This window comes from Hyalella azteca, unplaced genomic scaffold, assembly GCF_000764305.2.
Source record: "Hyalella azteca isolate HAZT.00-mixed unplaced genomic scaffold, Hazt_2.0.2 contig8774, whole genome shotgun sequence".
Classification (NCBI taxonomy): Eukaryota; Metazoa; Arthropoda; class Malacostraca; order Amphipoda; family Hyalellidae; genus Hyalella; species Hyalella azteca.
In genome coordinates this window covers 178,412-195,464 of record NW_025938859.1, presented here as the reverse complement: position 1 = coordinate 195,464, position 17,053 = coordinate 178,412, and the positions used below count along the sequence as shown (strand labels likewise).

Sequence of the window (17,053 nt, the reverse complement as noted above, 5' to 3'; positions counted from 1 at the left end):
TATATGTCATTACCACATGAGGCGAAGAAATCTTTTTCGAATGAGTCATCGATAGATCCATATTGAGATACCGGTACTAGAAATACGAATATTAAAATAATATATTCGATTCCTGCCAATTTTGAAATTAGAGGCATAAAAAGGGTATGAAACGACATGAAAAGTAGGCAATAAGATACCAACTCACATTTTTCCAGCTGATAATTATCACAAAAGATTTCCAGAAATCGATTTATTAAACAGCGCAAATTTTGCACTTTCAACCCGTCATCTTATGTAAGTACTAGCAGTAGCAGACGACTTGAAATTCTGATGTCTCTCTTCAAATAAAGCACGGAAGTAACTCACAACACAGCCGCCGATATTCATCTCCAGGAGCTCGATCAAGTCAGGCTCAAGGAAAAAACTCGTCGCGAGCACCGCGCAAAGTTTCCTCGCTACAGGCACAGCGATGGGCGCGCTGCCAAAGCCGACATCCAGCGACATCGCAGGGATAAATGAAGAAAACTATTTAACAGGGGACATCGCAGGGGTACGTGAAGACATCGCAGGGGTAAGTGAAGAAAACCATTTAACAGGGGACATCGCAGGGGTAAATGAAGAAAAATATTTAATAGGGGACATCGCAGGGGTAAGTGAAGAAAACAATTTAACAGGGGACATCGCAGGGGTAAGTGAAGAAAACCATTTAACAGGGGACATCGCAGGGATAAGTGAAGAAAACAATTTAACAGGCGACATCGCAGGGGTAAGTGAAGAAAATCATTTAACAGGGGACATCGTAGAGGTAAGTGAAGACCACTCAGGACTATGGGCGACTCAAATTATGGCGGGAAAATGTACATGAGCATCTAACAGTGTTTTTGATACGTTGGCGGGCATATAGTTTGTCATTTTTTTCATCTGATTTTAAGCACCAATGTCACTTCTAAATAATAAGAGTTAATTGTTACATGACAATGTGACACTGCAATTCGCGGAAATGCAAATTCGTTTAAATGTAGAACAGTAGAAGGCTTAACACTGATCAAAACTGTTTTTGGATAGTAGAACGCTTTGCCATTTGAGAAACAAAACTAGATTTTTTTAACGAAAAAATTCGAATTAGAGAATCGACGTACGCCTTGATGCCGGTTAAATTTCGACTAAAAATCAACATTAAAAATTTATAGTTCATTATATGCTTGATAGGAGTAGACAAAAATCGTGTTTAAAAATGAGTAAAGGTCAATACCTAAAATATCTTAGAACCTATCTCTTTCACTAACAACGTTCCGTTTTTGTCTCGGAGATCTCTTCCTCCAAATAGTTACATACTAAGACGATATACTTTCGATCCTGCAGAAATGCAACACTGGATTGGTAAGCACTGTAAGAATATTCCCTCAGCCAGGAAATGGAGTCGCAGAGTTTCAGTTGACACGCAAGATTTGGCACGCATCGCAGCGGCGGCCACTTGGCAGGAGCCCAAGGCGGTGCACCGTGGACGGCGAGTGTCCAGTTCAGGCTAGCCGGTACATGGCGAGTGTCCAGTTCAGGCTAGCCGGTACACGGCGAGTGTCCAGTTCAGGCTAGCCGGTACACGGCGGGTATCTAGTTCAGTCTAGCGAGTTTGTTCAGGCGAAAAATACTGCACAGTTAATTTTCAATAACGCCCAATTACAATACGTCAAGGGAGGAGCAAGGATTTATTGAATATTAAAGAGTATTATTCAATGGGAACCATAATTTAAAAGATATTGATAACAACCAGGTATTCAAACACGGGAAGCGTTGTCAGTAAACAGCGGCAGACGACCGGCCAGGGGAAGACAAGTCTGGCGCATGGCTCGCGTCAGTCGCCGCTGCTTCAAAAATGCTGAGTCATGCTCGCGCGTACAGTTCCACCTGCGCAACTTGTCTGGCGATAAGAGTGACCAGACAGAAGGGGAAACTAAATGATAAATAAGGTATTTAGAAAAACAATCGTAGACGGCGTCAGCGATTTCAGCGATTGCGCATAGATTGTCTGTGAGGGAACTGAAATCTCTCACTATAAAATCTGTAAAACAACTAATATAAAAATAAGTGCGACTCTTCATTTACATGAGTAAGAATAACCATCATCATTATGCAAATGTAATGCTCTTCATGTACATGCCTCTACCAATTACTGCACCAAACGTGTGTTTGCACGCAAGCTGGTACTCCTGCACACATCAGGCACTCAAGCAATCATACACAAGCACGCGACAGCGCAATCTGGGCGCCTAATGGCCCTCATGTTTGTCGTTCTCGGGAGATCATACGACAAAACTAAGCCTTGTTCTGATAAGAAGTACATTGTTTGAATTTGGTATGATGTCTGGCATGATCAAAGGACTAGTTTGACGGGAGGGACTTTAAGAAAAAAAAAAACAGATCCATAAAAGATGCTTCTCGATTACGAGTTAAAATATATTTCGTTTTCTTGTGGTTTTAACAAATGACCGGGGAGGGTAATATCCTTAATCAATTTATGTACGAGAATGAATAACAATCACTCACACGGGGTGGTAGCTGATTAATAACAAATATGCTGATGTTGGTAATGAATTTACATTATCATTCCATGACGGAAGCATTCTTCGTAAAATAGCACAAGAAAACTACAATTTTTCACAACCGTTTTAGCCACCTAACATTAATTAAATGAAGATAATCACAATTTGCTGGTATATATGCGCATCTCAGAAACTAAATCTCTCTCAGATAAATATTAACATCGAGCAAATATGGATCAAGCCGCTAGCTTGTGCCGCGCTTATCTGCCTTGTAAATTGAGCGGACAGACGCGTGTCCATACCTCACATGATATAACGGCATCGCTGACGGCGTTCGAAGGCTAACCACTCGAACCTCAGCATCGAATCGCAGTTCTCGGCCTCCCTCTTCCTCCTTCTCGCTTATCTCCTTCCAACGAACATAATTTATTCAGTCTTCAATCCTTGCATCACTGCCGGGAATAACGGCCCTTCTGACTCGCTCTCAGTTCATCACCGAAAGAATATCCGTTTTCAAATAATGGACACTTCAACTACGCGGTGAATATGACAGAGGGTATATTCATGTATAGTTTTGACAATGGCATACTAATGTATATTTGTGAAACCTCGAAACACCGAGCTGAATGGTTTTTGCTAATTACTAATTTCGGTGGTATACTTATAATTCGAACGCGAGGTTTTACAAATAGTTGCATTTTTGTTCGATGCATAAAAAAGCTCTACTGCTCATGACATGCATATGGAGGCCAACAACCGGTTTGCAGTGAAAATTTTCGAGCGCCGAATCTTATAAAAGCTCGAAAATTTCTCCATGTACGGTACGCTATAAGGGAATAATAAGTCGAGAATTATTTAAAATTTTCTTCGTGAAGTCGAATGCAAATGGTTAAATAGAGGGCGCAGCACGTCAAGCTGCTTCTGCCGAGCTTATCTCAGATGCAATTCCACAGTGCACATTCTTGGTCCAGCGCCACATGGGAGGAATATCATCCCGAAATTCCCCGACAATCATCTTGATTGTGAAATACAATCTCCTGTAAAGTCACCGCAGTGCTTCGTTAAGCTACTACACATGAATGCAGCTGAGCTGGCGTAGTAGAGGAATAACATGCGGAAGAGCAGCGCAGTGAGACTTCGAATCTCTATACGCATAAAATCCTTCACACAAGCGTAACTTCGCTACATGACTGAAGATCTTCCGGCACAATATATTAAACACTGTACGCAACTAAAAATCCTGTTTTTTCATCCTCAAGTACCTGTAAGTCGGCAACATGAGAACAATACTGTACGCAAGCAACGTACAGTATTGTATCACATTTGTACACACACATTGTACAGTATCATCACATTGTACAGTATCACATTTACATCTCACCGAGATAGGACTGTAGCATGTGTGTGCTGAACGCAACCATCAATTCTATTTTCATCACTTCATATAGGACAGCAGCACGAGTATAAATTTGCACGCAACCAATGCCCCTATTATTTTTTAAGGTAGGACAGCAACATAGGTAAGTGCAGCAGAGCACGTAACCTCACATAAAAATTTCTTCAGTTGGGTTAACACAAAAACCTCGCATTTGTTATGGAGAAGGAAGTAATAACGAGCATGAACGCCGAGGACCTTCGCGAAAGCGCCAGAGGTAAAAATGAAATTCGTTCCTCTTCTTTTTAACTAAAAAATCAAAATGACTCTCTTACAAAGTACTCTGCACAAAGACGAGGAGCCTGGATGGGACGCAATTCAGTCAAGCGCATAAAATCTTCAGGCCAATCATAGGCCGAAGTTTGAGGTTGCCTGATCGGCGCGTGATTGTGATGGGCAAGAGCGGCTGTCATAATTCAAGGCGTAGGCGATCGCGGCGTGACGCTCAATACAGCGGCACCCGCGTCGCCCTGCGGCCTGGCAGTTCCTCCCTGCCAGCGTTGATGTATGTATATATGCCTGAGAAATTCCTGCACGATGTGTCAGCTAAACATCGTCCGTTGATAACATTTTACTTCAGAATGGTGCAGTCCAATGTACGTTTTCAATGTGTGCAGTGTATCAATTTGGACTACAGACCAGGATATTTTTGAGGATTGATTGAATTTGACAGTATGTATAGTTAGCATATCATGGTTTTTGGCCTAAGTAATCATGACAAGCGCGATTATACAGTTTATATTTGAACATTATTTTACAACTGTCATGGCGAATAATCATGCCTGGGCATGCAATATTCTATGATTCAACTAATTTCGTTCAGCAGATAGGGCTTTGCATAAAAGCCAACCGACAAAATATAAAATCGCTGCGCCATGTAGGGTGAGAATGGCTAAGGACCTCCAAGCCTCCAAGCCCCAAATCCCTTGCCGACAACCCAGCACTGTAACTGAGCCAGTACTGTAACGGAGCCAACACTGTTGTTGAAAAAGCATGTTCCACAGGCTTCATTAGACTGAATATCTGGACTTGTTTTGTGTCGTCAAATTAGCAAATTAGAAAATGCGAACTGTAGATTGTTGGGAGGATAGCCGGAGAGTCAATTGGAAGAGACACGTGGCAATGAATACAGCAGATTCTATATAGCTTCCATGATACGCCATCTTTTACGTGTACAGTGTTCCGAACGATTTAATCACGAAGCTTTAATCCTAGATGAACTTTAGCCATACCGATTCGTGGTCAAATGTATTATTCTGCTACGTGAATAAAATTATTGAACTGAAACGCCAACAAGCGCCCTTTATAAGTCAGTGCTATCGAATCAATAGTCAAACAACGCATTCAGCTTACGAACGATCACTATAGGCCAATATGCGGTGCTTCAGCTGATGCGGCAGCTGACAGGTCCGACATTGTAACTGAGCCAGCATCTCAGGCTTCCCCTTCACAAACTGGACTATTTTAAATTTATGAACGATTTGTGGTATAATGAACTTGTTGAGCTTTTCGCTTAGGTTGTCATAGATAACCACGGTATATTATGTGACGACAAATTTTTCTTCTATAAAGTGTTTAAAAAGATTTTATCAATTTCATAATTTAATCCTACACTAAAAAGAACAAATTTAGTTGGTACAGGTAGTTTAAAGTTTCATGGTTAAAGAAACACGAGTTAACAGTTATGCGCTATTTCCTATGCACTGTACAAGTACGGCTAGTAATCAGGTAATGGCAGGCACAGAATTAACCCTCGGGTTGACAGGGAGCAACATTCGAGGGTCCGGTTTTTTTGGCCGCGCGCCAGGGTGCTAAGGAGGCGACGCCCAGGCAACCTTCCTGACGCGCCGGCCGGGTCCGCGGTACTGGATTACCATTTTTCTTGCAACGCAAACCTGTTCCTTGAATGACGGGCAGACAAATGATGAGAATATCTTGGCTTCTTATGGCCTGCATTGCGTTAAGTATTAACGAGCGATCGGGCGATTATATAGTAAGGTAAGCGGTAAATAGGAGCCCGCATGATGTCTGAAATGCAGACTCAATTTAGATTTTCATCTTCCCGTTTGTCTAATTATGATAATGATGTGAAGCATGGTTCAGGCAGAAAAGTGNACGACAGGTGGACCACATGACTCTCATGCCAGGTGGACCACATGACGCCCACGACAGGTGGACCACACGACGCTCTCGACAGGTGGACCACACGACGCCCACGACAGGTGGACCACACGACGCTCTCGACAGGTGAACCACACGACGCTCTCGACAGGTGGACCACACGACTCTTAAGACAGGTGGACCACACGACCTTCCTCACACGCGGGCGACTCTGACACCTGCAACAGGTGGACGGATCTCACCAAGCCGCCCTCAGCAAACAGCCGAGGATGGCGCGCGCGGTCACACGCTCAGTTCATGTCGCTCGACCTCCACATCTCAGGCCAGACTAAAACAAATCATCTCATCAGTCATAAATAATTTCTTTAAAATAACTGACAGCTTACGAACATCAACACCGAATTTTTCGTAATTTAAGCACGGAAATTAGGACATGACCGACTAGCATCGTTCGGATTTTTTTCTAACTCGATCACAGGTCACAAGCGCCCTTCAGTTGGGGTACTCTCGCCTTCACGATGTCATGCCTCCGACCGCACAATTTTTACAGCAATTCAATCAATCACAGAAGACCAAGATAGGACATTCATAGCATAATGAAACAATATTATTGACATAATTTTAGAAGAAATCCAATCCTTCCGCCCCTATCAGTTGCTTGTCTCGCTGTCTCGGCGCAATCGACCCAAGCGAACCCTGGACGCGGAGGTAAATGTTTACTCAGCGAGCGCAGCCTCTCGCATGCAATGAACAGACGCCCGGGCTTTTCTCTTCTGTGCTGCCAGGTGCACGTGTGAGAAGCTTAAGGCCACGATTATCGGGTACATAGTTGCAAATTAGAAGTTTTAGTTTATTAGCTATAGTTATACAGGGTTATTTTGGTCATTACTACCATGCAGACATAAGTTTGTCTACATTAGTAACGCGTTTGATTTGGAGTAATTAGGTTTTTACCCAGTTGGCTCGACGATAAAAACTGCGACTCTATATAGTATCCAGTTGTAGCATCAAAATATATTTGTGATAATTAGCGAAATTAATATATGCAAAAGATTTCCCGGCATCAAATAGAAATAAAATTTTCAACCACTTTCTATTAAATTCTGTTAAGTAGAAATTTTGCAATGAGTTCGGTAACATCAAATGCTCGTTGATTTTGCAAATATTGTTTGTGCTTGAAACAAACGCGCTACGATATCAACATTGTGGTCAAAACAAAATTATACCAATAAAATCAGACTACCTGAATTTATTGAGTTCACGGTTTGGAGAACATTGTTCAACGAATCTGCCGTATAGGTAGTTGCAAAAAAAAACATGCAGGTCACCCTCACAAAATGCTTGATATCCCCGCCAGCAAGCGGATATATGGCATTCTTGTCAAGTGTTCACAACAAGGCAACCCTGTTAAAAAGGTTGCGTTACAACACCGTCAGTTGAGAGGCGGAGGAATGGCCACACAGGCCGCAGTTATATGGAAACACCATAAAGATGAAGATGCATGGCAATTCAGTTAGGTCAGAGTAATACGGCAACACCACCAAGGCGTAGCAATATGGCAGTCACTGAACAGCGATACTGCGTTTACACCGCCAAGGAGCGGCAGTAAAATACCCCCGGCAAGGCGCAGGAATATTGCCTCACCCTCAAGGAAAGCAAGGAAGGCTAGGCAATTACCTGAATAAATTAAGGTGTGCAATGGCCAAGCCTCAATAAGGCAACGAAAGAAATTAGTGCCTAAAACAACTCATCTGTCAATGAGCTCAATGAGACAGCAAACATTGGAAGGGCCGAATAAGCACGTATGGGTTGTGTATAGAAATTATAATGCCAATGAGACAATTTGTTTACGATGAAAAAGTGTCAACGCAGTAGCCGTGTTTGGTCCTCGTAAATAACTTGTTTTATATACCAAGCCTGGTTGATGGCAACGGTTTAAGGTGCTAATGACAATTTATGGCTCCTTCTAACTATGGAAATATCTTAGACCAATGTAAATGAAGTCAAACCTTTAATAAATAAGCATACGTATGAAACATCATACTTTTCTTAGTGATAGGATTGAATGTAGGTAATTTTTTGCATGGTGGATACAAATCCAAGCAATTACAAATCCAAGCATTAACCATGAATTTTGAGGCCGATAATTACCACATTTAATAACATTAACACCCCCGTACTCTGTAATCACAAGATTCGATTTGACAACATATAAACGAATAAAGTAAGTCCTTATAATGTTCCTTTCAGGACCCGTAATTAATATTTTTACTTTGTTCTTGAGCAAGTTATTCTTGAACTTCTGTTCTCGCCGCACTTTTGTAACGGTCGAAATAAATAGAAAGCGCTTATACGAGGTTCATCATACGCAAAATCGAATGAATGAACGAGAATCAAATCAACTTTTAACCGGTAAAAAAAAACAACTTGAATCCTGATAAGCAATAAGTTCAAAAGACATAACGCAAACCAGAAAAATCTGCGTCGAAAACGCTGAGTGAAAATGAAAGAAACGCCGAGAGTGAAGATAGTACAATTAACGTGCGCATCACCTCGCCCATTGTTAGGCATTATGATGCAAGAAGCCGTGGAGGCAACAAAATGATATCATATTAAAGTCGAGTGACAGCGTGAGAATCTGGTCGAGCGGTGCGGGACAGCGCTGCTGAAAACCTGTCGAGTCGGGGCAGCGTTTCGTGCCATGGATCAGGAGCGTATACTGTTGATACGAGTTGTGTGACAAAATAATATTATTGCACTAAAAAATACAAGATCACTTGATGAACGTAAAGAAATAGAGGCAAAAATGAAATTAAAGCTAACAGTCACACAATACTTGGAGATAAAATAATTATTAAATAAGTCAGCGCTAATTCGATGAATGGCTTCACCTTCAGGTCACGGCAACACTGTCAAGGAATATCTGCCGTATCGGTAAATAGTCCTCGAATATTCAAACTTGAAATGGTTAAAGAAATACAAGGTCGATTTTCGGGCCATGACCCAATTAGAGTAATGAAAACATTATGATCTGTCAAACAAACTTTTCGTAATAATAATTTTTGATTTCCAAAAATTTTGAAATAAAGTTTATGAAAAGTTTCGTTTCTATTAATAGAACACAAATTGAATGGACTGTTTTTCAGGAAAATGCGAATAAGTATCAGAATTTTTGATAAATTTTAGGAACGTAAATCCTAAAAATGTACGAAGGTACATAAAATGACATAGCTGGCGAGTTACAAATTCGCTTAATGTATAATAGATTCATCATTCATATTCATTAGATCTTAATTATGATGAATAATTATTCAAAGTTAGATCACCGCGTAGATTTGAATTCACTCAGGATTGTCAGAAGTATGAATTTTCAAGACAATTGCGGTGCGACGAAAAGCACAAAGAATTCATTTTAACATTTTCCAGAGACTTGATCTTGTTTGACCAGTAATTCGCACATGTTTAAATGTGGCATCTGCTGCGCGAATTAAGAGCCTAAATGTTGAAGCTGATTAGAAAGTAAGCTATAAAATATTACTCATATGCATTCACTGCTGGAAATTCGATCACTCAGTACTTGGCTCGATCAGTTACTGCGAGTGTGATCAATAAAGACTGAGCTCTTTGAATCAAAGAGCAATTCGATAGAACATTAAATCACAGATGATATCAACCACCTACCGCTCGAGAGCCGTTATGATGCTATCACTTTAAAATTGATACATTACACACAGTCACTAGCTAAACATTGAATCAATTATTTACGCTATAGCCGTGGGTTGGTGACTCATGTATGCAAGTTGTTCATCGTAAACCTTAAGTGGCCCTTATTGCTCAAGTCGGCCTCATTGATGGTCCAAGGATAAGGAAAATAACCGACCTTAACTGCCGTTATCAACTAAGCGATGACGTCTAGAATATAGGGGAGGTATCCTTAACGTTCTTGCTCGAAACACATCGCGCAAACTTAAACTTCATACAAATTGTGTTCAAATGCTTGTAAAAGCAAAAGTAGGTCATATCTGCTATTAATTATATCATATTTGGCACCATTGGCATGTTTTTTTTCAAATAAAACTTCAATGTGGCAAATAATGGTGTTATTTCAACCACTGTCCGTACTAATTTGCACAGTACTGTATCTCTAACCACTCATGCAATGTCATATTAAGCAACTAAAATTAACATCTGTGCGCAATCATATCAATGGACAAGAAGACATTTTCATGAATGCAATTAAAGCCTCCGAAATGAAGGCTTAAAGTGCTGCGGTGTCGCACTTGAAAGGCGTATATTGTTGGCAATGAATGGTCATCGCGTGTACAATGAAGCATAATCTTATCGCTCCTCCTGCACCTGCCATCACGAAAAATAACAATGGAGTTCCTATACGACGTCGTGTGTTATTCGTCGACAAGGTCAATGATCAAAGAGAATTACAAAAAAAATATCACAAAGAAATTGATTCAGGTATTTAAAACGCTCTGTTTTAATGCTATTATGCTAACGTACAGAATAACTAGCACAGGCAAATTTCAAGAGTACAATATGTTGGCTCAAAGACTCGCTGCAGTAAGGGCTCGTTTCAGCGCCATGTCTTTCTGAGGGCATTTATATATATTTTCTAACTTGGCGATATTAATTGCCGTGATGTATATGCGTTTTACTTATTATATATTTTATTTAGATTCCGAGGTTTCATAGAAAAACTTTGCCCGGTGCTTTCCATACAAACTAATTTTTACAAGCAATACGGACAAGGAACATAAGCCATAGAACACAATAGCATAAATAAAATAAAGGTTTCCACGAAGTTGACAACAGCTTCGTAAGGTGACATGGTATACTACATACGTTTACGTCTCGATGCCAGAGGAAACAAACATCACGTGTAGAAGCAGAAGCTAGGCACGGCGAAGTGAAGCTTGTTTACCCAGACATTGTCTTCCTCGAGCGAACTTCTCGACACTTGTTTGGGTGTGAGGTGTCTTGGTATTCAGGCTTCTGAGCGTTAAACCTCGACATAACTTTTATTGTCGCAAAAGCCGTGAAATTATTGAATGCTGAGATGAAATATTCTCTGGAATTTTGTGCCACTTTTCAGAGTAAGAAACGCCCGGATTTGAATGAATGAAAAATTATTTGAAGGAGTTATTGGCGAGTTAAAAGTAAACGTAAATACATTGTACCGCGTATGAAGCAAGCAACTCGTAAAATTGTCAGCATATGATTTTAATGTGGGTCATTTCTTTAAACACGATATTTTCAGTAAGTACATGCAGTCTGCAAGTTTTGCACCACTTCTAACGTTATAAATGCAAATTTAGTTCCCACAAACCACACAAATATTTTAGCACAAGTCCGATGGAAGCCTTCCGTCCATAAAAATCTTCTGAATTTAAGCACTCTGGCCATTTATAGCCGGGTTTTCTTTAGCGCCGACCACGCCCAAGATTTCATCCAGAATTTTAAACCGACGCCCTTTCCGGTAGGCACAATCGAACTTTTTAAGAAGAGTTCCTTAGTATTTCATGAAAACTTCCCCCCTTGTCCCTCTTTCCTCCTCAAAAAATCGTATTTAGGAACCAAACAGACTAACGTCTTGGGAAGTGTCGAATAAAAGTGAATCTATACCCAAAGTTCAATTGATACAGAATACAAAATTAGAGACAAAAAACTTTAATTCATCGATGACGTTTCATGAAAAGTTTCCTCCCGCCTAGCGTCACTGAGCCAGACGTCGGTTGTGTTTGTTCGCTAATTCTTTCAACAATGCACGACGCCTTTAAACTTCAACTGCATTTCTTGATAACCTCTCACAGCGAAGCCAGGCACTTCAGGAGGTCGGTCTTGATTGTTGACAAAATCGTGCAAGCAAATACAGCGCTCGGTAGGATAGTCGGAGCCATTTTTCTTGCAATTTGTAGGGCAGAAAATAATATTCAGTATGAAGAAGTCACGCAGATGCTAAGTTTAATGCAGTTGGAACTAACTCCACTCAGAAGATGTTTCTAGTAAGCACACATAATTAAATTCTGTACTTGACGGAGATGCTGTTTTTCCTATCGTGAGGATGCCTACACACGATGGCATGTGCTTTTCAATAATATTCATGTTTACCAAGTACATATTTCGCTAATGACTCTTCTACTAATTGATTACACCTCATTTTAAACTCTTTAAATGAACCAACACGTGGCCGCATTGCTGTTTTTATCTAGAAACTACAACAATACGTTGTAAGATGAACGATCAAACCTGCAATCATGAATATTCTCAACTTCTGGCAGGCACTATAAGCCGTACACCTAAAAGTTCACCTAATTATTTCGTGATACTTGAATTTAACACCTAAGATTTAGTTGTAAGGACAACACATTCATGAACTAATGGGCCGCAAAGGCTACAACGCATATATTTTTAGAAATGGCCATTTGATGTATGTCTTGGTCATTCATCAAGCATTCTCCTGAAGATAGAAGAAAATGTGATTAGACTTTAGAAAAAGAATCCAGTCTTGAATTTGGATTTCGCATCTAGCTATGACTCTAGAATAATTCTAATTAGTAATTTGCTTCAAAAAGAAGTGATAACCGATTTGAGACATCAATTGCAAGACATTCTTTCTCAATGTCGTACGCAGCCCATGAAAATCTTGGGACGACTACAGGAAAAACGAATTCATACTCGACTTCGACCAAATTCTATCATTCCAGATGGAAAAAATCGCGTTATATTGGTCGATAGACCATTAATTGGTGGCTGTTGACTGGCGGTGATTTAGCCGGTAACTTCTCAAATAGCTAGTTTCCTAAATTCAAACTGAATATGTATCTGTGAGGACCAATAACCTCTACAAACATATGATTCTGATCATGTTGATTTTGTGCTGGCCGGTAAACCTTATACAGAAAATCGAAGCATAATCTTTAAGAAACACTACATTGAGACGTCGCTTGCAAAAGACTAGAATGATGTTTTGTTGACAACTCTACTGGTTACCTTATTATGATCATATAACCTCTGTAATGATTAAGACGTTCGTCGATATTATCATCAACTGATAAACGAAATGGGACCAGCAGAGGTGCGTAACGGCGTAATGTGAAATTTCAATAGACTTGGTTCTATTAGTAATATTGCATTCGTATTTTTCCCTATGTTGTGAGGATAACACAATTAGCCATTTCTGTATCTTCGATTCATATTATAGAGCTGTTATGATCGATCGCAAGATATACACAAGGGTTCATCCTATCTCAAGACCACAACAGGCATACTTCACTCCACGGCTTTCACGAGGCAGCGATTGCTGGTGCAACATAAATATATATTCAGAGCGCCTATAGTTAGATCATGAAGTGGAGTGATAAATCGCAGTTGTTTTTCCCGTTGCGAAGTGCGGAAATTGATTGACAGTTGGATCATGACGAGTGTATGATTGTATGGTTTGATAGCTAGCCAGTGATAGCTTCGTTACAAGTGTAACAGATTCATCAGTATAAATGCGAATTGGCAAAACCCGAATATGTTGCAGAAGAGATGTTAAACAAAATTCAAACATTGGATGAAAATTTAAATTATGACATCTTTGTGTTATGAAATCAGCTTTAAACCTAAGCGACCCAAATCATTCAAACGATAGACCGCCATCATCCAAGTTCGTACTCTCACAATTCTGTAGGTCGAATAATGTTTTTGAAAAATATGTTAGAATACCTAGCTTCATCAACAAAAATTAAATGTTTTTGCTTCGTCTGATATTGTCCGTTGACTGCCAACTCGTCAGCGTGGTCTTATATTAAAATCAACAGGACAGATGTATATACCTACATTACTGCAATAAAAGTTTTCTTGCAAACAATAGGAAGTTAACAAAAAATGGCCTTTGCCAGTTCTATAACGCAGACTAAACGATTTTCCAATTGAATAGTGGATAATGGTAATATTTGTGTAAACTAAAAAATTGTACACTTCAGCTGAACTTATAAATTAGAGGCAATGCTTTGTAATGTTATAGCGGATACTGTTGTTATAGCACGTATGCCGGGCTGAAGCGTTCTAAATTTTGTTAATTTAAATAATCTAAAGTAAAAGAATCATAGATCATCCAAAAATTTATATTCATGATTTACTCCACCTTAAATTAAGAATCTATACTTTAATTAGCTCCACAACGGCCCACCAAAACATAAAAAGGCAAAAACATTACATTTGTGTATTTTAACATTTTTGGAGCCTATATAGCGCTCCAGCCAAAGCCAGTGTTTAGTATGACCTCGCATGCGCATCAATCTTGCCTACTAAATATCATGAGCTTGTCCTGCTGAGAACTGCTGCGCAATGACAGGCTTTTAAAATACAATGGTAGCTCAAGTCTGCAGATTAATTCCCTTCATTATATTCTGGAGTGAGTGATTTGTTAGCGACAGGTCGACGGTGAGGCAGCCCTGCCGAGCTGCATTATGCGGCAGATGGCATCATCACAAACCTCCAGCAGCGCTCCAATGAAACAGCTTCACAGAGCAAATGTAGTGAGACAAACAAAGCTAGGAAGGTACGAGTTGAAGGCAAGGATGAAAGTTCGGAAAATAATGAAGTGTAAAACAGATTGAGAATCCATGAAGAAAATTGAGAATCCATGAAGAGTTTCGTTAGCTAGAAACACATAAATTTGGCATTGAAATTATTCTCAAATTTCAAAGAAGGCGAATAACTAATCAAATCAGACGTATAGTAACTTATGATTCTAATTTGTGAAAAGCAGAAAAAAATTTTCGTTCATCATAATCAATGTCTATTGAGAAGACTTACTGATAACTTTTGATCATGATAACGGAATGCAAAAACAATTCTCATCAATCGGAATTACTGTGTGCCTTTACATTGTACGAGATGAAGAGTTTGACGTGAGCTGAACAATTCATATGAATAAACAACGAAGTTAAGTGACCAGTGACAATAATTACCCCAGCTTTAAATGCAAAGAATGTTACCGATTTAAATGTCTAGACCGAAAACGGAAATTTTCGCAGTAGAAACGACTCGTACGACTTTTAGACGAGGCCCATCCCATGCAATTGATTCATCTGTGGCCATTGTTCGCAGCCGGGGCTCAAACTTTCACCTCCGTTAATGCTCTTCGTAGTTTAATAATGCGCACTCTAATTGAGCTCTGTAAATGAGGCTCTCGATTCTCATCTGCCCCTCCACGAAGCCAATGATGCCGGAATTTATTGAGCTTTCAGGCCGAACTTTCGAAGGCCTGCACCATATATTCTATAAATGATATAAATGAGGGAAGTATTCAGGAAAACAAACGCTTTATTTCATGGTAACTATATTTCAACAATTATTAGGTGAAATATATGTAATAATACTGATTAACTTGACACTAAGCACGAAAATTACTGAACTACTGCAGAAACACGTAGATTTTACAACTTGTAATGCAATAGCCAAATGATACAAGTGCTTTCTAACGCGCTTTCAAATCATAATTGTTCGGATGTTATGGCTATAGATGGACACCTCAGCATGGGCAGCACAACATTAATTATGCATGCAATTTAATTCTCAACCCATAACTTGAAACTCGAGCTCAAGTCCTTACCTCGAGGCCGGACTTTGCTCTCCTTGTCCTCCTTCTCCTTCACTGCCGCCGCCGCCGCCGCCGCGGATTGCGTTTTCTGGGACCCCCACCGGTTGCCCATGGCGGAGAATTCGACCAGGAGTCAACAGAAAATCGTTTTCAAACTTTTCAAGCCCGATTTTATGCACGTTTTACGTCATTATTCGGTTTAATTATACAGCAAAGATAATCAGAAACATCGATTCAGTTTCTAATTAGGATCTAACAATCATTTAGGCTGCACATTTATTTCCGGCATTTAAAAAACATGCAGGTAAACCTTTCTACATGCCACTTTACCGGAAGTGAAAGCAGGTGATTACACGAGCCCGTTTTATCAAATTTCCAAGTGACATTATTACACGTATCTTTCAAGAATGAAGTTCGCGTGTGCCAAACTTCCTTTCAACATATTTCATATTTTTTAGAGTTTAGCACACAATTGATATTTTTCTGCTAATTTTACATTGGTACAACACTTTCACCAACATTCCATCACTGAAATTTTTTCACAATCACTCGACGCTAACGTAAAATTTCACATAGATTAACAATAAATATTCAAACTCGGAATAGATTCCTGAAAAACCAAGATGCATTCAAATGATAAGTTTAAGTCGGATGCCAAAAATCACGGCAATTAGTTTATAAGAACTAAATCAAGGTCCACAAGCTTTCCAGGCAAAGTTAATGAAACTTATGAACTATTTACAACAACCAAGAGTGCAAAATGTGCTGATTTTTTACGTTGGTATTAAAAGAATTGTGTCACTTTCAGCAAGTTTGGACAGGGCGAAGTCTAGTTTCAACTTGGCCCAATTTACCATTAAAAGCCATGGTTACCGTATTGACTCCAAACCGAAGAATTGTCAAACTAAACCTTGAAATAGTTTAAACGTTACTTAAATCATTATTTTGGAATTATAACCACAAAATACTTGGCCGTCGATTGATTCACCCAGTTATTGAACAATGTACATTAAATGAGAATGAAATCGAATGTTGAAGTTCAACAGTGAACTAAAAGCAATTGTTCTTATTTTAGAAACGCTGGAAGAACCCCCGATTCTAGATTGAAAATTATTCTGACATAGGAGCCGTTTCTGCTTGTAGGCCTTTGGATCATTTCAACTGCAAAAGGGACAAATCGACGCATTATTTTACGTTATAAACGTTTATACCGAACCCACACATATACGGAGGGTTGACGATTCGTTATGTTGAACTATAATTTCCTTTTTCAAGGCACCAAAACTTTCCTCTATAGCATATACAAAATTAAGTTTTCTAGAACTTCAGGACGAGAAGAAAGTAGGAACACCGCGTCTACCACCCTGCGCAGTG

At 39.7% G+C, this 17,053-nt stretch overlaps 1 protein-coding gene across 1 annotated transcript in view; it reads right to left on the bottom strand.

Annotated features, from left to right (window-relative positions):
• Nucleotides 1-16,292, bottom strand: part of LOC108676662 (SH2 domain-containing protein 3C-like) — a 74,215-nt gene extending 57,923 nt beyond the window's left edge. The window contains exon 1 of the mRNA XM_047881759.1: nucleotides 15,692-16,292. Within this exon, the coding sequence (XP_047737715.1) occupies nucleotides 15,692-15,791 (100 nt within the window). The 5' untranslated portion in view covers nucleotides 15,792-16,292. The remainder of the gene's footprint in view (nucleotides 1-15,691) is intronic.
• Nucleotides 16,293-17,053: the final 761 nt, after the last annotated feature.